At 36.6% G+C, this 25,993-nt stretch overlaps 2 protein-coding genes across 7 annotated transcripts in view; one reads left to right on the top strand and one right to left on the bottom strand.

The window, feature by feature from the left end:
• The window catches only part of LOC110833785 (uncharacterized), a 14,595-nt gene extending 6,116 nt beyond the window's left edge, over nucleotides 1-8,479 (bottom strand). Inside the window, exons 1-3 of one of the 3 annotated variants that reach the window (XM_022072274.2) lie at nucleotides 8,369-8,479; nucleotides 6,174-6,985; nucleotides 5,939-6,084 (exon numbers count right to left, since the gene is read on the bottom strand). In XM_022072274.2, the coding sequence (XP_021927966.1) occupies nucleotides 6,075-6,084; nucleotides 6,174-6,868 (705 nt within the window). In that variant the 5' untranslated portion in view covers nucleotides 6,869-6,985; nucleotides 8,369-8,479 and the 3' untranslated portion in view covers nucleotides 5,939-6,074. Of the gene's footprint in view, nucleotides 1-5,938; nucleotides 6,085-6,173; nucleotides 6,990-8,368 lie in introns of those variants that run through there. The other 2 variants (XM_022072276.2, XM_022072275.2) reach the window with 2 other exon arrangements.
• The window catches only part of LOC110833783 (uncharacterized), a 27,573-nt gene continuing 10,047 nt past the window's right edge, over nucleotides 8,468-25,993 (top strand). The window contains exons 1-7 of one of the 4 annotated variants that reach the window (XM_022072271.2): nucleotides 8,468-8,608; nucleotides 9,255-9,517; nucleotides 15,902-16,426; nucleotides 18,019-18,252; nucleotides 19,104-19,280; nucleotides 21,771-21,903; nucleotides 22,702-22,907. In XM_022072271.2, coding sequence (XP_021927963.2) covers nucleotides 9,281-9,517; nucleotides 15,902-16,426; nucleotides 18,019-18,252; nucleotides 19,104-19,280; nucleotides 21,771-21,903; nucleotides 22,702-22,907 — 1,512 coding nt within the window. In that variant the 5' untranslated portion in view covers nucleotides 8,468-8,608; nucleotides 9,255-9,280. Of the gene's footprint in view, nucleotides 8,609-9,254; nucleotides 9,725-15,901; nucleotides 16,427-18,018; nucleotides 18,253-19,103; nucleotides 19,281-21,770; nucleotides 21,904-22,701; nucleotides 22,908-25,993 lie in introns of those variants that run through there. The other 3 variants (XM_022072272.2, XM_087348804.1, XM_087348795.1) reach the window with 3 other exon arrangements.

Here is a 25,993-nt window from a genome sequence, read left to right as displayed (position 1 = left end):
CAAACCATAGAATCTAAAGAAATGCCACTGCCAACCATAGAGGAAGTGTGGGTGGCACTGGCAAACCTGAATGATAATCACACTCCTGAGATAGATGGTATGCCAGCTGAGTTGTATAAAAAAAGGTGGAACTAAGCTTCTCCAATATATGCATGGCATCCTAACAGAAGCTTGGGAAAATGAATTACTACCTTCTGGATGGGAGGAAGGAGCAACATGTCCCATTTATAAGAAGGGTGACCATCTCAGATGCATAAACTACAGAGGTATCAGCCTGCTTATAAAGTGTTCTCCAAAATACTGAGTGAAAGATTAAAACCGAAAACAGGGGCAATTCTGGGTCATACCAGAATGGATTCTGACAAGGAAAAAGCACAATTTATCAAATACATACAATCAGACAAATTATTGAGAGGATAAAAGATTATAACTTTACTTCCTTCTATCTGCTCATAGGTTTTAAATCAGCATTTGACAGTGTAATAAGAAAGCAACCATACCAAGCAATGTTAGAAACAGGGATACCAACAAAGTTGGTAAACTTAACAAAAGCCACCTTAAGAAGAGTGATGTGAAGGGTAAAAATGCAGGGTGTAGTATCAGATGCTTTTGAAAGAAATAGAGGGAAATTTTCTGCCAAGTTTCCTTTCTAATTTTGCGCCAGAGAAAATTGTCAGAGATGCTAAACTCGATATAAGGGGTACTATTTATACTAAGACTGTACAACTAATGGCATATGCCAACAATCTGGTAATTACAGCGAGAACGGTTAATGCAAGTGAAGAGACCTTTATGGCAGAGAAGTCTGCAAAGAAGATGGGGCTCACGATCAATGATGAGAAAACTAAATTTATGTAAATTAGCAAGAAAGGCAGTAGCAACAATACATTTCATAGTGGAAAATTACAAATTTGGAAAAAGTGCATATGTTTAAATACCTAGGTTCTCTTGTTTCTGAAACAAATTGTGTAAGTGTAGTGATTAAACACAGATTAACACTAGTAAATAGATATTATGGTTTAAGAAAACATCTACAGTCCCATCACATTAGAGTGAGAACAAAGTGCCTCATATATAAGACCTTGATTAGGAAAGTGATCACATATGGAGCAGAATGCTGGGTACTGACAAAAAAAAGGATGAACAAATTCTCGGAGCTTTTGAATGGAAAGTAATAAGGATTTTTTGGGGGGCCCATTCAACAATTAAATCAGTGGAGGAGGAGGTACAATAAAGAATTGTACCAATTATACGAAGAAGTGGACATTGTCAAATGGATAATATCTGCCAGACTCAGATGGTCAGGACATATCATCAGCATAAAAATGGAGACCCAGTAAAGAAATCGACTTTTGATAAGCTTGGTGAAAGGAAGGTGGGCAGGCCCAAGAGGTGGTGGTGGATAGATGATGTGGAGATGGACCTGAAGCAAATGGGTGTCAGAAACCAGACAGCATTAGCATTGGATAGGAGGAAATGAAAGAATATTGTGGAGGAGGCCAAGGCCTGGGGGGGGGGGGGGGGTTTCCATCATATAAAAGTTGCCAGTAAAGACAAAAGGTAGAAAAGACAATTGGTATAGATGACACATGAAAACAAAAAATGGGAAGACAATATAAAGGAAAACTTCACAGCCCTCTTTACATCCTACCAAGATGTGGACCAACCTCTTGACAACAGCCACTAGTAGAACGTATGCTTTATGAAATCATGTGGTATAATAAAATATAAAATTCAGTTATTAAATTATTAAGACACATGATGAACTATAAGTGAATTCATCACCACAGGGTTCAATGTGAGAACTAGATGCATCTAACACTGAGACCAAGAAAGGGTGAAGCTGTATTTCCACTGTTCATGTCTTCATGACATGGAGCTTAAGAAGTATGACAGACTTTACCTTTACTAGGAAGCAGTTACATGTCAATTTAACAACAAATTTTTGCTTGCAAAGAATTTTAATGTGAGGAAAATGTTTATGGCCTGTAATTATGAACCAGCCAGTATACAGGTTGAGTCAAAAGTATGTTTACAAACTCTGTGCGCATGTTCCTGGATTAAAAATAAGAAAAAAATGTTATGAACATGTGGTCACAAATGCTTCTTTTTAAAAATAGCCAAAATAAGGTTCAATGTATGCCTTTATTGTAAGTATAAGGACAGGAATGTTTCTTTATAACAGATGCTCAAAGGTTGCACCTCCATTCTCCACACATGCCCGAGCACGATATACACAAGACTGATGGATTCGTTCATACACACCGGGGTTTCCTCTAAACATCTGGCATGCATTCTGCACACATTCCCATAGGTCGTCTTCATTGTTTATGGGTGTTGCATAACGACGGACTTCAAGTGACCCCACAGATAAAACTCCAATGTAGTCAGGTCCGGTGACCTCAGTGGCCATGTTACTGGACCACCATGCCCAACCCATCGCTGAGGGTACTGTTCATTGTGATAATATCTGACGCGATGGTAGAAGTGTGCTGGGCTCTGTCGTACATAAACCACATTTGTCTTCTTGTATTCAGTCGTACATCTTCAAGGAGACTTGGAAAGTTTCTTCTTAAGAATCGCCGATATGAAGGTCCTCTTAGACACGATGGAAGCATGCATGGACCAATAAGCATGTCACCAACAATTCCTGCCCAAACGCTAATTGATAATCTTTGCAGGAAGCTGGATTCACTTTGACATAAGTCATTCACAGAAACTTATTTTTGGCTATTATTTAGAAAATGAAACATTTGCAACCCCATGTTCACAGGAACATTTTTTCTTATTTTTGATTCTGGAACATGCACACAAAGTTTGTAAACATACTTTTGACTCACCTGTATAAATGAACACAAGACATAACCAATCCACTTACAGATAATGGAGTGGTACTAAAGGCACACAGTATAGTAATGAGAATAATGACAAAATGATTACTAAAAAACCTCACCCCTCTTACAGACTTACCTGTCTCAGGCTTGTACGATGCAAGCCTTGACATCAATTGAAAGCCATGCAAAAAGGGGTTGGGGAACATAAAACAGAGTGAGCACAAAAAAACTTTACACTTTCAAAATGTTATAGAAAACAAATGTGGCATACTCAGAACTTTACACCAGTCACTATAAAAACTGTTTTGTACACACCTCACAGTCTCGATATGTGCTTTGTGAGTCACACAGATGATGTCAAGATGATACTCCAACTTGTCCCAAACATTGTACAGTGTGACCATAGTGATGTAAGCTAAGCCAGTTGTGATTTGGATTTCTTGTACCAGGCATAAATGGATACTTGACTGGGTGGTTCCAAGTGAAATTATATACAAAATGTATGTAGCACAGCTGTTACACTTTCTTCACTAACTGAAGAACACATCAACAGCTCTGTTGTGAGGCAGCCTTTTCCAAAATTAGTGGCATCAAGTAGGGGCACAACAACAAAAATAACAATCACCCAGGTCATTTGAAACAACATTCTTAGAGTTCTGCTATTAAGTGATATGGGCGTGAAGTTCTAAGCATGCCACATTTGTTTTCTGTACCATTTTGAAAGCGTAAAGTTCTTTTGTGGTCGCCATGTATTGCATGATATGAATGCCTCATTTCTACACCAGGGATGTGCAACGATCATATCTACGAAACTGGTCAGTTACACCATAAGAATTACAAATACATTTGTAGCATCATAACCAAGTGTACCAGAGTGGATTATTTTACACGCACACACATTTATTCCTAAACTTCCAACATGCCTGCATGAGAAATGTACATAAGTGGTTAAAAGATGCACTTAGAGGACTTGAATTGACCAATAAAGTTTAGCAAGAATGTGACATGATACATCTAACAGATAATATGTGCTAACTGATTCACTGTTGATAAGCCAGAATAGGAGATTCAGAAATAATACCCCTCCTTCCATGTGTTCAGGAGGGAATTAGACCTCCAGGTTTTTTGGTTAATAAGGCAATGCAACAACTGTATAATTGAGCTCTTGTTGTGTCACAAGTTAGTGTGTGAATGATAGCTGGTGAAGTTTTCAGTGTATTAGGTCAGCAGCATCTATAGTGACAAAATGAAACCCCATCCCATTAAAGTACTATAATTCTTCATTGACAGAGTCCACTGTTGCCCTCCTTCTGTAATACCAATGTTTACCACAGGTTAAATTGTTGCATGTCATTAATGAGCAGAGCAACTGTGTGTGAATTTCATGTTTAAATAGCAGCCCTATTATTAATTGTGCACTACAATGTAGAGATAGTGGGAATCCAAGCCAATGTAGGAAATGGCATACCAAACACACCTAGGTCATAAAGACCACCTGTCAACTAACAATACACTGTACATGACCATTACACAGGTCTTGTTATGGGAGGCAACAAAGATATTGGAGTTGAAGATTTGTAGGCTATCGCCCAACTGTAGCATCTAGAATATGAATGCTAGATGTTTAAGTAAACATTAAAGTATTTCAAACAGTCAGACGTGAATAATGATTATATAAACTGTGAGGTTCATCTGGCAGTGTGCCATTGCAATTGCAAGAGTCCTTATGGCTGCATAAGTGGAAAGTTCAGAAGTTCATATTAATATATACTTGCAGGGAATCTACATACAATAGCCCATTTCTTAAAAACAACATTAAAATGGGCACTGTTTGAATACACATTCATAATCAGCATCCCACAAGATTGAAAATTACTTAACAGCATTACCATGGCTACAGCTGTAATAATTTACACAAAACATGCATACAATCATGAATAGTATCCTATAAGGCTGAAAATTCCTAAACAGCATTAGCATGGAAAATTCAAAAAATGTACAAATAACACACATACCCTTAAACATTATCCTATTACAACATACGACATTTGTCAGGAATTCCACAGAAATATGACGATCAATGTAAATGGACACAGAAATGAGGTGAACACCTTTCTTAAAGTAGACACAGCCCTAGGGAGAGTTCACACCAAAGAAATTATCAATGACAACTCAACTTCAAAACAAGTGTACTTGACCTTGTTATCAAATATAAAACTGTTCTGTTGGCACTAGTTCAATCATAATTAAACTTTGACACAACCTACTGTTCAGTCAAGCAACTAGAATTGCTAACAAAAAACATTCATATTTGCTCGGTTACTTCAGTTAATGGTTGCTTGCTTAAATGACGATCCAGAATTTAATTTACTCAAAAATTCAGCAACTGTGAGTTCCTTCAGCACAAACTATCTTCAACTTTAACATGACTGTGATCAATGTTTCAGTTGAGTTGTCATTGACAGTTGCTTCTATGCAAATACTCACCTCTAGAATTACATCCAGGGCATTTGGATAGACAATGATATATGTATCTTAACCATTTCACTTTTTATCCCATATTAACTCAGTTTTATAATGCTACCCTAAATATATTAACCGCAGTTTGAGTTTTATGGCCACAAAATTTTTAACCAAGTTCTTTCATTTCTATCAATCTGTGTGTCTTTGCACTAGATGAAACCAGATTGATACTACCTCCGGCAGATTTATATTATACTTCTTTGTCATTATTCTTATACTGTACCATTATATGGTTTCTGTGATCATGTCTCACACACACATTATTCTGCAATTATGGATCATTGTGGCAAATGTGACAATCATGATGATGAAATGTATGACATTTCCATTGATGAGACCAGAAGTGATACTTCTATGTCAGAAGCAGAAATTACAGACTTATAATCAGGGAGTATATCTTTTGTAAAATTACGTGTGTATAAAGAACAAAAACGTTGATGAACAATTTCACACGCTTCTACTTGAAGACTTTCATCTCATCTTTAAGCAAAATTACACCACAAAACTACAAAGTGGCTGGGTACATTGAATAACATAACGAACGAATCAAGAGTTACTCTATGCTGATTCAAGATTCATACCTGATCCATCCCCTTTGATAAGAATAAATTCAAAGGCTCCTCTCCTAGGAACTTTTGAATTCAATGTTATTTCAATATTAGGCCACAGAGTTCTTAAAGAATCACTCAACTCCACAGCCTTACGGTGGAAAATCTGTCAAGATTTACTGTAAAGAGAAAATACATATTCATATATTAACCAGTCTAGACATTTATCAGGGACTTGTAATTTATACAATCTAATGTAACTACTCACCAATGCTCTAGAGCAACTCTCAGTTCTCTTCCCTCAAGACCAACGGTGTCTGCATCCTGGTCACCGTCATCATTTTCTGCAGGGTTATTACCCTTACCAACTTCTTTTCCCTTAGATGCATTCTTCTGCTGCCGTACTTTGCGTTTAGGCTTTGTCTCATCGCCTTCTTTTTTAGATTTGGGTTGACTCTGAGCCTTCTTAACATCAGGTTCTCCATCTCCACTTTCTGCTTGTTTGTTAGTAGCCTTTCTTCCTCTTACCGTAGTCGGTTTTTGTACTTTCTCATCAGCCCCTTCTGCCATACTAATACCTCTTTTAGCTGCTCGAATGGCCCCTTTGCGTTGAGGCTCCTGCACCTCACCATCTTTATCCTTTGGCTTTTCCGCATCAGTTTTCTTCGATGACTGTCCTCGCTTAGGTACCATTTTAGTGGCCTCAACTTCATTTTCATCTTTTGAAGGCCCTTTATTTTCATCAACAGGTTCTTCATCTGTCTTGTTCTTTTTGCCTCTTCCTGGCTTCTTATTCGGAGCTTCAATTAGTTCAGCTTGTTCTAAAACAGCTTTAGGTTTCGCGACCCTGCCTTTCTTTTTAGCCGGAAGTTGATCGGTTCCTTGCTCTTCCATGTTAGTCTGGTTTTCTTCAACTTGCGTGGAAGCTTTAGTTGCAGTTCGTTTACCCCTCTTAGCCGGCATTATGAAAGCACAAAACTATCGTTAACTTTTATAACTCAAACACGAGATCACCCACGAGAATGGTACGGATGTGCGCTTCACTCGGGATCATGGGAAATACGCGGGCTGCATGTACTCCTGTAATTGGTCAATTCAAAATCAATATCCATCAAAACAGATGGCCAAGAAACGCTTTCCATTCGTGAAGAACTTATTTCCCCCTCGTTTGAACGAGAGAAGGTTTTGCATTTCATGTGAAAATGACAACTGTAAATCGCTTCAAATGAATAAAAAAAATTGACAGTGGAACCACGGTTCCGGACAATCTGACGTAAATACGTCTTTGTATTTAAATTATATTTAGGCAATAAATACAATGAAAGAAAGTTTATATATTAGCTTGATAAGTTGCAATAATTGCTTCTTGCGATTTCTTTATTCCCTCATACGTTCAGCATTAGTTTTTGGTATTTTTTTGGGAACTTCAGGTTCATTATTTAATACTTCTATTTTTTACGTTTTCTGTACTGTCTCATATATTCTGCATTACGGACTCTTTTTAGTTTCAATGTCATCCATCTTGTTATCTCTACATAGTATGACGCAACACACAAACGCAGCAGTAGCTTGAAGAGCAATGCGCCTCTATCCCTTACCTCAAACTTTGTTCGATTATAAGAGACCACGATGTCCACCGGCAATGATCAATTTAATCAAAACTAAAAAGGAGAGAGTGGAGGGCAGTATCGCAGATTTCTTAATAATTCTGATATAAAATAAGTACTTGTGATATTTTAAAACGTTTTTAACAGCACAATAGTATCTACTCTACGACGCACTTCTTCTACAAACGATTCACAGCTCAGCTCTTTCCGCAATAACGAAAGCAGTGATGAAACACAACAATGCCGAATAAACAGATTATATAATTAGTTTCTTAAAACTGCATGATGGGAAAGTTTATTTAGTCAATGGAATGTGAGGGGAAAACTAAATTGCCCTGAATAAATTGTTATATGGTAGGAAATGAGATTATCATCACCATCATCAAGGTAATGAGTAAGCTATGCAAGAGTAATTGGCTAGAGATGTTTATGACACTTTAATTAATTTCTCACTTTATTCAATTGGATTCCTATCCAACATTTATAAAATATTGTTACATTTAATTTTTAACTAGTTATACTGCAACATATCCCATCTGCAAGTCGTTTAAGCAAATAGACCTAATATGGTTGCATACTGTTTGCAACTGTAATCTTGAGACTTGCAAGGATGCAGGAAGTCCGAAGAGTTAAAGGCTACTGCATAGCAGACGCTATCTTTCCTCCTTCCCCCACTTCCTCGGCACGAATGACAATAGATTACAGCCGCAAACAGTATTCATCGCACAGATTATCGTTAAAGTTTCGACCGAGGAGAATATCACTATAGTGGTCGTGAAAATAAGGGAAGACGTTACTTACCACAGCTCTAATCAAATTCGCTAACATTAAAATTTACTATAATATACGGGAATACCTGTATATACACATCACTGATGCAAAGATATATCTAACTGGTCCGTAGTTAAGTACGACGGTACTAAGGTATGTTACACTCGTCTCCAGTGCGCCACAGACAAGGAAAGAAGATCTCTGTCTCACCTAATCTGTCCTTGATTGTCTACACCAAAGAACTCTGAATCATGTACAATGTGCGCTTTACACACTTATTATTATGTATCAGTCATTGCGATTATGGCTGACATCCCACGTTAAGGTATGTGACGTCATAATTTAACAGTTTTAATTACTTCCATCATTTGAACGTTATTAATATTAAAATACACATCGTCCTATAACCAAATTTTCTGCGAGAGAAATTTTCTCTGGCGTACCTTATATAGTCCCAGTTGGCTGGAGATTCATTAGATTAGCGAGGTATAGACTCTCACCCGACTGCTGATGGGTGAAATTTATGGATGAACGTAGTAATTGCTTATGCCCGAATGGAATGGTTCTGAATAAAAATACCGTTTTGTACTGTGTGTGTGTGTTTATATATTTATATATATATATATATATATATTATATACATACACGCGCATGTTATAATATAGTCTTTGGTCACAAAATTGCCTAACCCAAGTTCTTGAATTTGTTAAAAGCTTACATATATTGTAATTTAACTCCCACATGTTGCACGAATGTACCCTTCCTCTTCTCACGAAGCGGAATGTGAACAAGATGTTTGTATCCATACAGACAATGTTTTTCACATGTAGGTACATAACCTCAAAAGTAGTTGCATATAATACCTCAATCTTATGCCCAGTTGATTTGTCACGCACTTCATTGCGCCAATGAAAGGGAGCACTTTCCAATAATAATAACTTAGACAGTTACACCAAATTTCATAATTACAGGAGCCACTACGTAATGGTACTTTATAATGGAAGAAGTGGATAAGGACTTAGCTCTGACATCATTGGGGTCAGAAGGAAGAAGAGAAATAAAAGAAATCACCTCTGCAGCAACTACCTGCACAACCACTTCAGGGGGAGGCATAGATAGGTTGATGGTTATCAACGTGCAGCAGGAGCAACAAGAAGTACCTGTTACATTACTAACAACTGCAGGAAGCAGCATTAATTCTTCAGAACAGCAGCTTATTACACTAGTACCACAAGTATGCAGCATACTTCTTTTGTTCTATTATCAATTTCCAACATTAGCCAGGGTAGCTTGGTCAGTATAGTGACTGGCTATGGACTGGATGACCAGGGTTCAATTCCAGTTGGGGGCAGAGGATTTTTCTTCAAGCCTCTGTATCCAGACCAGTTCTGGGGCCCACCCAGCCTCCTATCCAGTGGGTACCGTGGTCCTTTTCTGGGGGGTAAGTGTGGCCAGGGCATGATGCTGATCGCTCACCCCTGTCTAGTCCGAGGTCAAAAAAGAGTAGGATCTATACCTCCTCTCCCCCATGCGCCTACATGGTGTATAGTGGGACAGCTTTACATTTTACTTTACACTTACCAATTGCCAAAATCCCTGAGTCACTATATTTTAAAATATATTATGGCTGTTTAGATCCTCAACGTACTGAACACAATGTAATAAATTTAAAATAATCATGATTTTAACTGAATAAACAGTGTGAACTCTTGAAAATTTCCTTCATAACTTTGGTTGCTATATGAGGTAAGAGAGGTAGGTGAGGCAGAAACTATAAATCCTTCACAGCTAGTAAGTAAGCTAGTAAAGCTTGAGATAAATTTATTGTGTAAGTATCTAAAAATTTGAGATGAAATGCAAATAGAGAAACAAATATTGCATTCCTAGAGCCAAGAAATAAAATAATGATTTGTGTTGAATACTAGAATAATAAAATAGTTGCAGAGGGAGTGGAAACTATGATTTCAAGTTCTTACAGTGATAAATATGAAGATGGCTGCCCTTTGCATGTTGCATTATGTAGTCTAGTAGAAGCTTACAGTATATCAGAGGTGCTTATCGCCTCCATCATTGATACAACCTTACCTTGGGGATACAAGCATCAAAATACTTCTGAAGAATCAGTCAACTTTTACCAGATGTGGCATCCCAGAAGACTGCCACCTGGAGGTAAAAGTATACAGATTGAAGGTCAGGAGTTAGTTTGAGAACAAAGTATTGGAAGCTAAATAGAGCAATCTGTATTTATATCACTGATATAAGTGAATGGTATATATTTAAGAGAGGAGGTGCAATTTATTTGAGTGGTAAACAGAGTGATAAAACTGAAACCCTTGAATGTTATGGATTGTTAAACAGTTATAAAGGCAATTGGAAAATTAAATATTTTATAAGGTATTACTAAACTTTGATACCATTATGGCAATGGTTCCCATTCCATATATCTGTTACGAACCATGTTCAAAATGTAAGACTTGAGGTTCTCACAGCGGTGAGTATGAAGATTTCTGTCTTCTGGGTTGTTGCGCTGTGTAGTCTGGTCGATGTTAACCAACGTTTCAGGGGTCAAACTGCCTCCATCATCAGGGCGATGACGGAGGCAGTATGACCTCTGAAACGTTGGTTAACATCGACCAGACTACACATTGCAACAACCCAGAAGACGGAAATCTTCATGTTCAAAATGTTTTTGCAAAAATTTCTCCCATATGTGCAACACTATAATCACGCTAGGGCAGTCCAGGATGTTACCCTGATGCTCTTTTGAGTATGAGGGCTCTACCTTGGGACTCTTTTAAAGAAAGTGATGGCAGATATAAACAGCATTATCTTAGGGCAAGGTTGGTTGTGAGCCCCCGAACCTCACTTACAGTATAATGTTTAGAGGTTGCTTCTTTAGAAATAGAAAGATTATGTAGTATAAAGTTAAGAGAGCATACAAAACTCTTCTGATATTAAAATCACCTGAAGTTTGTAATGTGTTTGTGCGTTTGTGGGTCATTATTTCATTCCCTATTTAAAAGTATAAAGCTGCCATTAAGTTGCAACAAGAATAGTCTCATTGTGATTCAGGCTTATTTCTATCAACCTGAACTATGTGCTTGTCACCTCAGAACTTTTATTTTGAAGATGACACCCTGCTTATGTGTCTGTTCATTTCTTCATGGCTCAAGCAGCTAAACCTTCATGTTATGGCTCACAGTTCATTTCCTTCCTGGAAGGGATGAATATTAGCATACCTATGCTCTGAATTATATAATTGGAGCAGACTGTAAGAAGTAATGAAACAGCTTTACTTGATGAACTTGAAGCTTTGTCATTAAACTTGATGCATTGTAAATATAACATTAATTCAGTTATATTTCTCAGTGTGTATATTTAAAGTACAACTGTAACTACTAAACAATGAAACAAATGGCATTACTGAATTCATGCACCTGTATCCTGTTTTTGCAGTCAATGCACTGCTTGACATTGATACAGCCATAATTTTAGTTGTTTTGGCACTTGAGCACTTGTCACAGACAAACACTTCATGTGTCCAAAAAATGTTGTTAACAGTTGCTGTATTGTTGTCTTATTCAGTACTTTCTTTGTCAGCATAGACATTGCTAAATGCTTCATGAACAGCAGAAGATGATATTGGTGTGAAGTAATGTTCAAGAATGATAACACATTTTGCTCATGAATATACCATGTCTCCACTTATATAGCTCCTGCACAGCTGACATGAGCACTGGCCTAGCAACATTGGCATCCCTGACTTGCGTGTCATGGATGAGGATGGACATGGACCTGATTCTGATTTCATTTTAGTACCTTAGTACATGATTGTTGTTTGGTTGCATTTTAAGTGGTGCATCCTGAATTATACATTTATATATGTTAATGTTTCATTTACATCCAGATGTGCTTTGGCTTTCAGTGGCTTGACTGCACTCATCATGGATATTACCATATAATGTACATCTTTAATTCATGTTATACATTTTATAAATAACCCCATAGAGTAGGGTCCATCATGAGAAACTAGTCAAGAAATTCTTCACGTTTTATGGAACATGAATGTTCATTACTGCATTCAGAAGAGCCCACCATTGGTCCATTTTTGGATCCAGATGAATCCAATCCACACACCCAAATTTAGTGTCCCTAAGATCCATTTTGATTTTGACCTCCCACCTATGCTTCGGTCATCTGAGAGGTTTCTTACCTTCAGGATCTCCAACCAAAATGTTGCATCCACTTTTATTGCTCCCATGTGTGCTACATGCCCTGCACATTTCATCCTCTCTCATTTGATCACCCTAATAATATTTGATGAAGAGTACAAACTATGGAACTTCTCATTATGCAGTTTTCTCCAGCTTTCCATCACTTCATCCCTCTTAGGTCTAAATATTTTCCTAAGCACGCAGTTCACAAAAACCCTCAGTTTATGTTGTCCCCTTAATGTGAGATGCTAGGGTACACACCCACCATGCAAACAATGAGTTATACATTTTATGGCTATTTAAATTATTGTGAAGGTACAATGAATTTGAAGGATTTACTATTTGATATATAAATTATTTCCAAGTTGTGTACTGGCACTGAAAAATTATCTTAATATTACCATGTAATCTTCAGAAGTAATTATATTTTATAAATATACAATATTCTGATATCCCTGATGATGGCCACTGAAGGCCAAAGTGTGTTGGGGGTTATTAATGAAAACAACAAATACAGTAAACTTATATTTTGAGGGTTTCATACATATAATAATTGATGATATATGACAGTATGGCATTCAGTTTAAAGATTAACAGAGTCTTTCTAAAAGGATGTTCCAGTTTTAATTGCACACAGTTACCTAACTACGTAGCAGACATCATTATATTTGGTGTCACTGAGTTCAGTAATCTTGGGATAATTTGGTTTGGCAACAGAGTGCAAATGCAGTGTTGGATGTGCTTAGTGAGAATTTTGATAAGAGTTTTGTCTAATTGTTTTCCTAAATGGTTCAGATATTGTAGGATTTGAGGTTTTCACGGAAGTGAGTCTGAAGATTGCTGTCTTCTGGGTTGTTGCGCCATGTAGTCTGGTAGAAGTTTACCAGCATCTCAGAGGTCCTTGCTGCTGTGATGATGGAGGCAGCGAGGATCTCTGAAATGTTGGTAAACTTCTGCTGAACTACATGGTGCTGCAGCCCAGAAGACAGCCATCTTTATCCACACAGATAGCAGCACATGTCCCACCTTTCTTAAATGGACAATGCACAACACCCGACATCATTCTGCAATGGTATACTACAAGACAGCTCAGATAATGTCATATACTTCACAGCTACAGAACATATGTACGTATTGTACATATCATATAACAAAATTTTACAAACACTATAAAAACTTTCTGCTTACAGATACAAATACACCATGACTCACCAAGTTGTGCTGACAGTTTTAACTGGTTTTAAAGTTAAAAACATATACATCATTTTAATATTTATATTATTATTGTTATTACTCCAGATAAAATCAGGAATACATTAAAGTAACACAATGCTATGCATTCGAACCTGATGATGGCCATATTGTGCTGAAACATTTAGTTCAACAAAAAAAGAAACAAGTGAAAAGTGTGTGTGTGTGTGTATGTATGTAAAAGTGAATTAAAATAATCATCAAAAAATACAGTGATGTTTGCTGTGTAGTTAAGTAGGAATTATATGCATTTAAAACTGGAGCATTGTTGTTAGAAAGTCCCTGTGTTTAAGAAAACGTATCCAAATTTAACTGCCACTGAATTCAGATTTGTTGAAGAAATATTACAATGGATGTCAATGTAGTGTTCGAACTTCGTTTGCATGAAGTATATAAAATTACTCTTGTTTAACTTGGGGGTCTGTGCTGTTCCTGAAGATCCTGCTGTTATGTTGTAACACTGTTTTAATAAGCATAATGGTCTATTCCTAATGTCAGACAGGCCATAGACAGATGTAGCTTCATACTCAAGATGTCTTTATTCCTTAACAAAGAACCTTCAGTACGCAACAAGAAGGCTATGTGAGCTTCATTGTTATTATTGACATTGAAGTGAAGATAGAGTTTTACAACTTTCAACAAAATTACAGCCAACCAGTCCAAAGCCAGGAATCTACACACTTTGGTATAGCAGCTCACAAAATAAATCAGGAATCTTACATGTAAAAAACTTGCTCAAAAAATGTAGTGAAGAAACAAACATACTTCTGATTTCTGAATCCTGTACACATTTCACTGTACAGTGACTGATGTGGAGCTCTTTAACCCTCTACAACAGAATGTAAAATGACTAATCCTGGAAATAAATTTATTTGAAGATTGCTGTCTTCTGGGTTGTGCTGTATAGTCTGGTAGATTTCCACCAACGTTTCAGTGGTCAAACTGCCTCTGTCATCAGGGTGATGAATGTCATCGCGCTAATGACAGCAATCTTCAGACCCACCGCTATGAAAACCTCAAATCCTACATAAATTTGTTTGGTTTGTGAACTTTCTGGGGCTACACAAAATATTGCAGGAAGTATAATGAGAAACATGAACTATTCTTGTCAAACCTCCACATAGACACCAGATGCTGGCATATCAATAGAGCTGCTTGTTTAGCATGGTTAGTTTCTCTTCAGTTACAAATAGTTTGCATTGTAATGAAATATAGTGTACAAGCATTTCAGAGGTCCTTGCTGCCTCCATCATCAAGTCAATGAGACTCATTGCTCTGATAACGGAGACAGCCATCTGCCAGTTCCACAGAAATGTAGAAGTTTTGGGAAAAGATTAAGATGCCTACCTCCCTTTAGTCTATGTGTTGAGGCTAACAATAATTATAAATTAATTATACAATATTAATTGCATAACACTTCTGTTTTTATTATACATTGCAGTTTGGTAATGTGCATGGTTTCAATTAATCCATTGATGTGTTTATAATTTTAAACATATTAAAAGTAATTGTGCAACATCAGTAGGTATTTTTTGTTCTACTCCCAAATATAATTTCACATGCATAGCTCGAATGTCTCATTAGTTATTGCAATCAAACTGACAGAAAACAATAAATGTCATGTGGCTGCCATATCGTTGTTTTGCCTTCTATTAAAATATTTTTTGAAGATCTGTTACCAGATAAACCTTTAGGACTATGTACTAAAATGTGATGGTGTTTCTCCCACCTTAGTACTTCACACGGCTGTTATGTTAATATTATATATAGCAGAACATTGAAATATTCAAAGGGTGGGTGGCCTCTAATGGCATTATGTTCATTCCAAGCTTCATAAAACTGTCAGTTTGTTCCAGAATTATTAAGCAGTGATATGGAGATACACACATGCTTGATACTATAAACCTGAATTCTTCTTATAAAATAAGGAAATTAGGTTAAAAGTAAATACAAGATATTAAAATATCAGATACAAAATTAAATTTAAAGATAAAAAATGTGTCTGTATTTACAAGAATGATATATTATACTGATGATGAAATTACCCAACCCATAGTCATCATTTATATATGAACAGTGAAAGGATAAAATCAATAGCTTTAAATTGATATGAAGTTGTAAGGCAGTTTTATCAGATTTAAAATTGTTTGCAGAATTTAAATGATGGAGTGAGTGACCCTCTCGCGATTCCAGAGCAGCCGCAGACACTTACTGAAGAAGATATGGTATCAAGTTTGCTAGGTTCTGTGGTGGTCAACTCTACTGGTGATGACCCTTTACTTTCACAGCAACGGACAGGAGCTTTACATACAGAAGATGGACAAATCCTGTATGTTACATACACAGTAAATCCTTTATTGGATGAAGTCAGTGCTCCTCTACATTCATCTGCAAGTGAAACTTCTCAGCGCATGGTGTTACATGTAACAGATAGTGGGAGTACTCTTGTGCTGCCAGCTGAGAATGTGGAAGTGGGAGGATTTGACATTGAAAGTGGGCTTGTGCCTCAGATAACTGTTAATGGAGTGTACTCACTTGTAACAAATGACAGTTTATCTGAAGAATCTTTAACTTCTCCTCTAGTCCAGACCTGTGGGATAAAAGATACATTTAAAGAGGATGAGAAGCTGAAGCAAAACCCATTTGTTGAGATTAAAAATCGCAGACGCACTGAACAGGTATGTGGGTTTAATCACTTTCTGTAATCAATGTCAAACTGCAGACATTTTGATGATGGTTATAATGAATGCATATGTACTGCTCAAGAATGGTTCTCAATCATGAAGTTCGTTGTTTGTGCTTTAGATTATAGAAGGATCTTGGAGTCTAAAGGTACAGCAGGTTTTTTTCTAAATAAAAATTGGGTGTGTATTATACTGTACAAAATGTGGCATTTAAAATAACAGTGATCATACTGTAATATTCAGCAACATACTAAAAAGTAATTCTATGTAACATTCTTGTACATCTATCATGGATGGGTCAAGCCATACTGTAACCACAAAGGTTAACTTGTATAGGGTGGGGAAAAGAATAACACATTGAAAAACTTTATTATTACAGTTGTTTGGAACTAAGAAAAAAATTGTGTTAGCTAGGAAATAAAAAATACACTTTGTATGATTGTTAACTGTGACCTTGAGAATGTAAGACAAGGTTCTAGAGTAGCACAGACCAAATTGCATGATTGTTCTCATTGGGAAATTTAAAGACAAGTCAATGAAATTCTATTTCCCTGAGTTATGTATGTAAGTGTATGTGCACAGATGTGAGTGAGCATGTGTGTAGTTTTGGCACAAAAATGTTTTAAGAGCAAATTACACAGAAATAAATGCTTTGGTTCAGTCCCATCCAGGTAAACAGTCATGCCATTTATTGTTTGTAATTATCCTTTGCCTTTGTGAATGCTGAAGTCATTATCAGCTTCTAATTCATAATTCATTGCCATGATTTACTAGTCTTAATTTTTGTAAGAGATTTGTGTAATTGCAGAAACATACAGGGAAACAAACATTGCTAGTATAAAACAAGTTAGAGGAAATGTATGCATAGTGTAACAGTTCTGACACTTCTACCATTGTTTGACCTTTAGCTTTTGTGGATAATGTCAGTGTTATCACAGTTGTCTGTGGTCAGTCACCTTTGCATAGGTGCTTTGTGTGGCACCATTCTGGTAGGGTAACAGTCATTGTGGGAGATTCCCCCACATGCTTAGTTGGCTGGGAATTCCTCATGCATTAACTTGCACATGCAGAAGGGCATGTAAAGTGCACATTATTACTACTAATGTTTTTACCAAATTCGTAATGTGTTGACAAATTTTAGTAAAATTTGTTAGTATCAAACTTCATGAAAATCCATTTGGCAGTTCCTGAATTATATGCAGGTATACAAATAGAGTGACATGGTGAAGCTAATAGGCACTTTTTTATCTTTAATTTGAGCTGAAGGCTTAGTTGCAAGGACATAAAAATATGTGGTTATTTTTTTGTTTCTTTGGTCATTTAATAGTGTTTTATAAACTACATAGATTATATGGTGTCAGATGCTAGACTGTTTATAAATGATGTGGAAGGAAGTGGTCATGATATATTTAAAGCTTTATGCCAGAATTTTCCTGAATGGACTGAGGGAAACCATGAAACACTCAGTCCAAGTAACTGATCTCTGGGTTGGCTTTGAACCCAGCACTTCCCAAATATAGTGCAACATTCAATCATGTTCTTTGTAATAGATGTGTAGACATTAAATTATAGGAACATGTGAGCAGGTGATTGGTAATGAGCTGCATATAGAACAGAAGCTGGAAGTGTTGGATGCAATGCTAACCCCTGCACCAGAGCGACCTCGTAAGAAGAAATCAGACCCTGTCACAGAGGATGGAGAGGGCCATTATATATGTGACCTGTGTGAGACTACATTTCCACGGGCCAACCAATTTTATGGTCACTTGCACTCACACAGTGGCGAGAGAAAATGGGAGTGTGCTACATGCCCTGGCAATGTAATGTATAGTGTGAACTTCACTAATGTGATTTATATTATAGCATTTTGAAGATAGAGAATTTGAAAAATTATGAAGATTGAAAATTTGAACATTCATTTTGAAAATTGTTAATTACAGCACAATTCAAAATTACTTTAATAGTGAATGAGAAGAGACCATTCAGAAGACTTAGACATAGTAATAGAATAATATTAAAATAAATGTGGACTGGATTAATCTGGCTCAGGAAAGGAACCAGTTGTGGGCTTGTGAACATGGTATTGAATCTTCAGGTTCCATAAAAGCGAGACATTTCTTGACTAGTTGAGAATACTGTTAGATTCTCAAGAAGAGCTCTGCCCTGTGAAGTTAGTGAATTGTTAAAAAATCACAGTAAAGTGAGAATTATGGGCAAATAAGGGGATCTAGTTGGAATTTTGTGTTTAACTGTATATCTGAAAATCAGTTCCAGGAGCTATAACTGTACCATTCCAGAATAGTTATGTTATTATGCTGCATGTGTTTGAATTATAGAAAATCAAATATTTTATTTATTTCAATATCCATTAGTTGTTTGCAATGTGGAAAGTGTGATACATTAGTTTTCTGATCATTTTAATAAAAACAGAAAGATAAATACTTAGAGTTCATGATGACTCATTGATAAGTTATTCAGTCTGAACACATTGTATTTCATAGTTTACACACAAAACCAAGTAGTAATATTCAATGAATTAAACTCAATTAGAAAAAGTAAATACTTTTACTAAAAGACATGGTAGGTGATGTATTTTGCTTAATTTTTTTTTTCTTTTAAGGATGTTTTCTCCATTTTATAAAGCATGTACTGCAATTTAATTGGATTGCAGGTGGTGTTTCCAAGTCAGTCACAGCTGCGTCGTCACGAAAAAGAATCCCATCTGAATTTACGGCCGCATGCATGTGGGATATGTTCTGCACGTTTTGATCGGGTCTCACAGCTTAGTTATCATCAGCGTCGCATTCATGCTGGAGAGCGGGGACATGCTTGCCAAATTTGCCATAAGGTGGGAATGGTTTACAATGAAATTAAATTTGGGAAACACATTATCTTCTCTGAACTAGCCTGTTGTGACTCCAGTAAGTTCTTCCTATATTTGTCTGTTCTCTTGGTCTGTATTCTGTATCACTGATTACCTAACTGGGGGTCGCACCACCCACCCCTTAGGGGAGGGGGTTATGAAGTACTTCCAGGAGGGAACATGAGGCCATGAGAAAAATCAATTTAAATTTAAATTCAGCTGGAAAACAATTTTTTTAGCTGCATCTGTTTTGTCAGAATTATCTAATCAGAGGTTCTCACCCTTTTTCACTGGCATACCACTAATTCTAATTTAACAAATTATATGTACCACTAACCAAATGCGTTCAGGGAAAATTTGTTTATGTTCATATTATCTTTTAATTTTCTTACTTAGTTCGCATACCACTCAACATTGGCTCGTGTACCACCGGTGGTACGCGTACCATAAGTTGAGAAAGATAGATCTATATGTTAAAAAATTTGGAACAGATTTAAACACCTTCATGTTCTTAAAAGAAGAGATTAAATTATTTTCAAGAAAGAAGCAATTGAAACATTTAGAGCCAATTTCTTTGTGTTATAGTGCATTGGTATCAGTCCCCATCACTCCAGTACACATGAATTGACCTTGATTTTGTTTGTGTGCCAGAGCATGCTGCTAAGTCTTCTGATTATGTTTATGTCTGCACTTACCAATTTTCATTACATACATGGAATAAATATCCATAGTTATTAAGGAAGATCTATGATACTATATATATATATATATATACTTGACTAAATGAGCCTTGAGTCATTTAGGCAGCTCAAAGGTGAGTTTTTGCTCATGATACCTTTAATTTTGGCAGTGAGCCTATATATATATATATATATATATATATATATATATATATATATATATATATTGGTTGTGCTAATTGTGGAATGTTTCAAGCAATTCTGTGTTTTTGTATAAATGTTTGCAAGAAAGAATAGGTTATATAATGAAGAGTATATCAAGTTTGGCTTCACCATCACTGAAAAAAGTGGGATTCACCTAACTCCTCTGTCAAGCAGTTCTCAGCAATGAGACCTTGCTGTCTGGAGTGATGGTTGAACACAAACCACAAGAGACTGAAAGACATGCTGAATGATTTTTTGCTACCAAACTTCAGTGTCTGAAATTCATGACACTGCATACTACCGAAACTTTTGATCAGAACATGGCCAAAATTGTGGAACCTTGTTAATTAGCTGTCAGTACTCATTTCCAAGGCAATGAAAACTGCTGTAAGTATTGTGCCTGGTATCAAGAGCTACAAAACAGAATTTCAGCCTGTGATATCACAGTGAAGCATCACATTGATGAACTTACTCAGAGAACACATAAAATAAGTTTTGGAAAGAATAAAATCATAATTTTATTTTTTCTTACAATTCAGTGAGGTGATACCACTGATGAAGCTCAGTGCTGTCAGTTACTTGTATATTCTTGATTTGTGAATGATGGAAAAGTGAAAGGTGAAATGTTTTTCTTGAAAGCACTGGAGACCACATTTAAAGACTTCTAATGTTTTGGCCACATGTTCTGCCTTTTTTCAACAAAATTATCTTTCTTGGAAAAGCTAGTCAGCATTTGCACTGATAGTACCCCAACAATGCTTGGCTCCCACTCTGGATCCATCAAATTGGGCGTACAACATCATTCACAGACAAGCCTTGGCTGCCAAGACCCTTCCACATGACTTGTGTAATGTATGATGCTTTCACAGATGAAAGATTTCAGCTTTCACTGGTATTTCTTGTAGATATTTTTGAGGCTATTAGCATCCTCGATTTGATATTACGAAGATGAAATGCAAGCATTATTGCCGACTGCAGTGCCATCAGAATTTTCATGGAGAAAATTCAACTTTGAAAGTGCTGCCTTCAAGCTGGGAACTTTTTGTCTTTCCCTTATTGCATCAAACTTGTGCCTGAGAAGAAAGTTCTTGATCAGCTTTTTTTCCCCCAGTTAAATTGCTTATCTGTTTAACTTGGCCTGTTTTACTAGTTGTGATATCTTTGAGAGAGAGGGAATAGTATTTGTTATTGTGTGCTTAGCCATGCTGTCTATCTGGAAGGCATGCCATCAGTAATGGAATAAAAAGTGATAACCTCAGCCTGCTTCCAGGTCTAGTTTGGTGAAGCTGATAGTTCAGTCTGTTATTAAGACATTGTTCTTAAGATACAAGTTCTTTCACAGTATTTATACAAATTAAAAAACTCATTAAATGAGAGCCTACTCTGTAATGATTCTGTCTTTTTCCATTAGAGATAACTGTATATGTTATAATTTAAAATTTCAGACTGTTTAGTTTTACTTTTCAGTAAGGAAATAAAATTAGTTAACTTGGCAACTAGGAATAACTTACAACTTTGTACAAATCCATTAGTTCACACATATATAAGTGCATACATTTTTATACATAGTCTATGTTAATTTATCTAACAGGCATTCTTCAAGCGATCTGATCTAAAGACACACCTGAACATTCACTTGGGAATCAACAAATGTATCTGCGAGACTTGTGGGAAAAAATTTAATCATGTATCCAATCTGATTCGACACACAAGGATGCACTCAGGTCAGTTTTGTTTGACTTTCTATATCTCAGACTCTCTTTGTTTGTTGTATTCTGTCACTGCTGCTTGTAAAATGATCTTTGCATGATGTGCATTAAGTGCACATGTATAGGGCTAAGCATGTTTGTCTGTCCATTTGTTCATCGACACAATTAAATATAAAAACTGCTGGACAGATTGGGATGAAATGTGGTGTGGACATTATGTCATGGGGGGCTGCCTTAAACTTGTACCTTTTAATGTTCTACAATTGGTGATACTATCATGGTTGGTGAACAGATGTGGGAGATGGGATTAACATGAGTACCACTTATTCTAGTGCCATATAATGATGTATGTTAATAGATTTTTTAAAAACATCAAGCTTGGTATAGGAACTCTTTGTATAATGTAAAACAACAATGTAGTGGCTTCATGAAAGAAAAAGATTTGTCCAGGATTTGATCCCATGACCACCAGCACAGGAGTTCAGTATGCTAACATAGCTAACTCAAGTTATGTTGTACTGTTACTGACTTTCAATACTTTAAAAAGACATCATGGCACATGATTTGTATAGCTAGAAATTAAAGTTGTCTAAGTAAGGTGACTTACATTATCTTGTACAAATACTTTTTAAAATTATAAATTAAATTATTGCCTGTGATCTGTTGCTGTGCTTGTGCAAATGATACTGATGGTAAGGCTTGAGTAGTATGTGTGTGATATAGTTTTGTTTTCAGCTAGGAGCATTCAGAATTCAAAATTTGCAAAGAATGCATGTAGTATGGATTACACCTTTCCAGTCTTGTTGTTTACAGGAATAAAGCCTTATCCTTGCACAGTATGTGGTCGACGGTTCAGTCAACTTAATGCTCTCCATCAACACAGAACATCACATCAGACAAATAAGGATGTTGCCTGCACCATCTGTCGTAAGATGTTCAAATCATACATGGTGATGCGTAAACATGTGCGCCAGTTGCACAGAGACAAATTAGCTGCATCAGGGAAGGATGCCAATTCTGTAAGGACCAAACTAGCATTTTGTTATGAATGTACTTCTCACATCTAAAGTTTGAAAACAGGAGCCTTGCAGAACCTGTTTAGTATGTTAAGCCAGTGCCACATCATTCAGTATAGGCATAGCTTGAAATTATCTGCTATTGTGTTCTTACAACAGAGAATGAAGAAATAACAGTTTAAAGATTTACTGAAAATTGCAATCTGAATTAAAATCACAAATCTCTGTGCATGTCAGTTTTCAGCAGATACTGAAAGTTAAGTGTTACTTCCAGTATCTGTACAATTTCTAGACTCTTGCCTCATGACCCCTCTGAAGGTCTTTCCTTGCCTGCTTTAATTCTTAGCTTATTAATGCAAAGATTTCTTAACTAACATCCAGTTTATTCAATCTCACAACAGACTAGTGATATAATTTTATTCTTGGAAGTTTTTGATATGTAAATATAACCTTTTCTTTGACAACCTGCATCATGCAGTATGCTGATTGTGCTAACCAATGCATAGCTCAGAAGACTATCTGTACAAACCCTGCAATGGCAGTCTCCAAAATATTATATTTGGAATCCAGAAGTTTGGGGAAGGACTTATGATGCCTACTTTCCTTCAAATACTTCACTAAATGTGGTGAGGCTAGTAGGAATTATGAATTAATAATTACATAACTCATTGCTTCATTTATATGCATAATTTCCATAGCACTTTGAGAGATTTGAGGTTCTCATGGCAGTGAAGATGAAGATGGATACATTATCTACCTACAAGTCCACACAGCATCACAACCCAGAAAGACATCATTATCATCTACTAGTACTAATTTACATAATTTAAATTCACCAGATATGACCACAGATTTCTGCATAGCCTCATGTTTATAAATGAAAGTACATAACATTGTGTTTTATATAAAATTATAGTTATATTTATGAATTATCTCCACATAAAGTTTCACAGAACTGAAGTAGATTTAGGCTTACATCAGTTAGCACCATCAAGGAGAGAGATAAGTATGAATTTTTTATAGCTGCCATGTTTTATATTTTGCGAAAGAATAACCTTTACGGAACTTGTATTATATTTTTTGAAGATCTTTATCCACACCAAATTTTAAGACTCTGTATTGTGTGACATAATGTCACTCCCCATTCTCAAAGGTTTGTACATCCACCATGTTAGTATTATTAATGTTAAGAATTAAGAAGTACAAAAGTGTTGTGACCTCTAGTGGTGTGATGTTCATACCAAGTTTTGTGGAGTTTTATCGGTTGACTTGACAATTATGAGAAGGGATCAATAAACATATAAGTATGTCAATATCATAAACATACTTTTCCTTAGAAAATAAAGAAAGTTTCTCAAACATTGCTATGCAGTTTCTATTTAATTTGAAAGTATTGAGATAAATCACATACTATAGCTGCTTTTTAATCATCTTAGGAAAAGGAAGATATGATACATGTTTTCTTGTTGCTGGCTACTACCAGAAGCAACTATATGTTGGATATGGAGCAATAATGTTATTGATACTGACACTTTATTTTACTGTTGCTGTAATCAGTGTTGGTATTTTCTACTTTGTAACTTTTCATATCCACTCACTATACTGAGGCTGTGGAAAGAAGTCTAATGGATTGACTTCTTCCACATTTCACTGTAGCTGCTATATGCTCACTTCAGCATACATCTCTGGCTGCTAGCCATTCTGTTCACTGGCATGCTGATAATGGTAACCTTTGCTTAATGGTAAACATTTTAGGCTGTCTGTGACTTAGACCAGTGCAGCCTGAAGAGAATGCTAAACTAGGTGAAGACTGGGAAGCCTCAAGTGCTGACATCACCTCCAACCATGAGACTTCTTTCTGTGGCTTCAGCTCCTAAGTATGTGTGTGTGTGTGTGTGTGTGTTCTGTGAGATACGTTTTACAATCACCTACAGGCCAAGTTATGTGCATTGAAATGTTGAATTATAGACCATTATAAATAGCAAGATGAACAGCGGATAGAACAATGAGGAGAGTAGTAGTTGAAGACTACATCCTTAAATGTTCACAGAATTGGATGAATGTTTAAGACACTGAGATAAATACTCATTTCTCTGATGATGAAAGTGGCAAAGAACCTCTGAAAAATTGATAAACTTATACCATACTATATGGTGCTACAATGAGCCAGAATAACTCAGTCAGTATAGTGACTAGCTACGGGCAGAGGATTTTTCCTCTAGCCTCTGTGTCCAGACCGGCTCTGGGGCCCACACAGCCTCCTGTCCAATGGGTACTGGGATTCTTTCCCAGGGGTAAAGCACGGCCGGGGTGTGACGCTGACCACTCACCCCATCTGGTGCCAAGGTCAAGAAAGAGTAGGAGCTATACCTCCGCTGCCCCCAAGTGCCTGCATAGGCATGTAGCGGGACACTTTACTTTTTATATGATGCTACATCCAAGAAGACAGCCATCTTTGTACTAACTGCCGTGAGAACCTCAAATCCTACTAAATATGTTGTTTCTTCTTATTGTAGAGTTAAGTCATGAAAAATTTCATATTTAATTTGATGTAATGTTACAGGCATGCATAAAAATATGCTAAAAGACCTTCTTTTACGAGGTGCGATCGGAAAGTTTTCAGACTGCGCCTATAAACACCCGTACACTTATCTCAGGTATTAAATTCATCCATCACCCTCGAAGTAGTTCCCCTGGGAGTGAACACAACGATCCCAGCGCCGCTGCCAAGCCTGGAAATCTTTCTTTGTCAGCCTGTCAAGCACCATCTGCGATTCTGCCTGAATCTCTTCTATCGTCTCAAATCTCCTTCCCTTTAGCTGAATTTTCATCTTTGGGAAGAGGAAGAAGTCACACGGAGCTTAGAAAGGAAGTTGGGGTCAGTTCTTGCAAGATCTTTGAGCTCCTGACAAACGAGAAGTTGATTCTGCTTCTGGTCCTCAGACAGGAGCCTTGGCACAAACTTGGCTGCGATGCGTCGCATGTGGAGTTCTTCCTTTAGAATCAGCTGACAGGTCCCATAGCCTATCCCAACAATGTCGCACAAGTCGTTGATGGTACGACGTCGATCTTCGTGAATGGCCTGCCGA

This window comes from Zootermopsis nevadensis, unplaced genomic scaffold (genome assembly GCF_977971745.1).
Source record: "Zootermopsis nevadensis isolate Lab colony 2312 unplaced genomic scaffold, Znev_1.0 Znev_ptg000002l, whole genome shotgun sequence".
Classification (NCBI taxonomy): domain Eukaryota; kingdom Metazoa; phylum Arthropoda; class Insecta; order Blattodea; family Termopsidae; genus Zootermopsis; species Zootermopsis nevadensis.
This window is presented reverse-complemented; position numbering and strand designations above follow the sequence as displayed.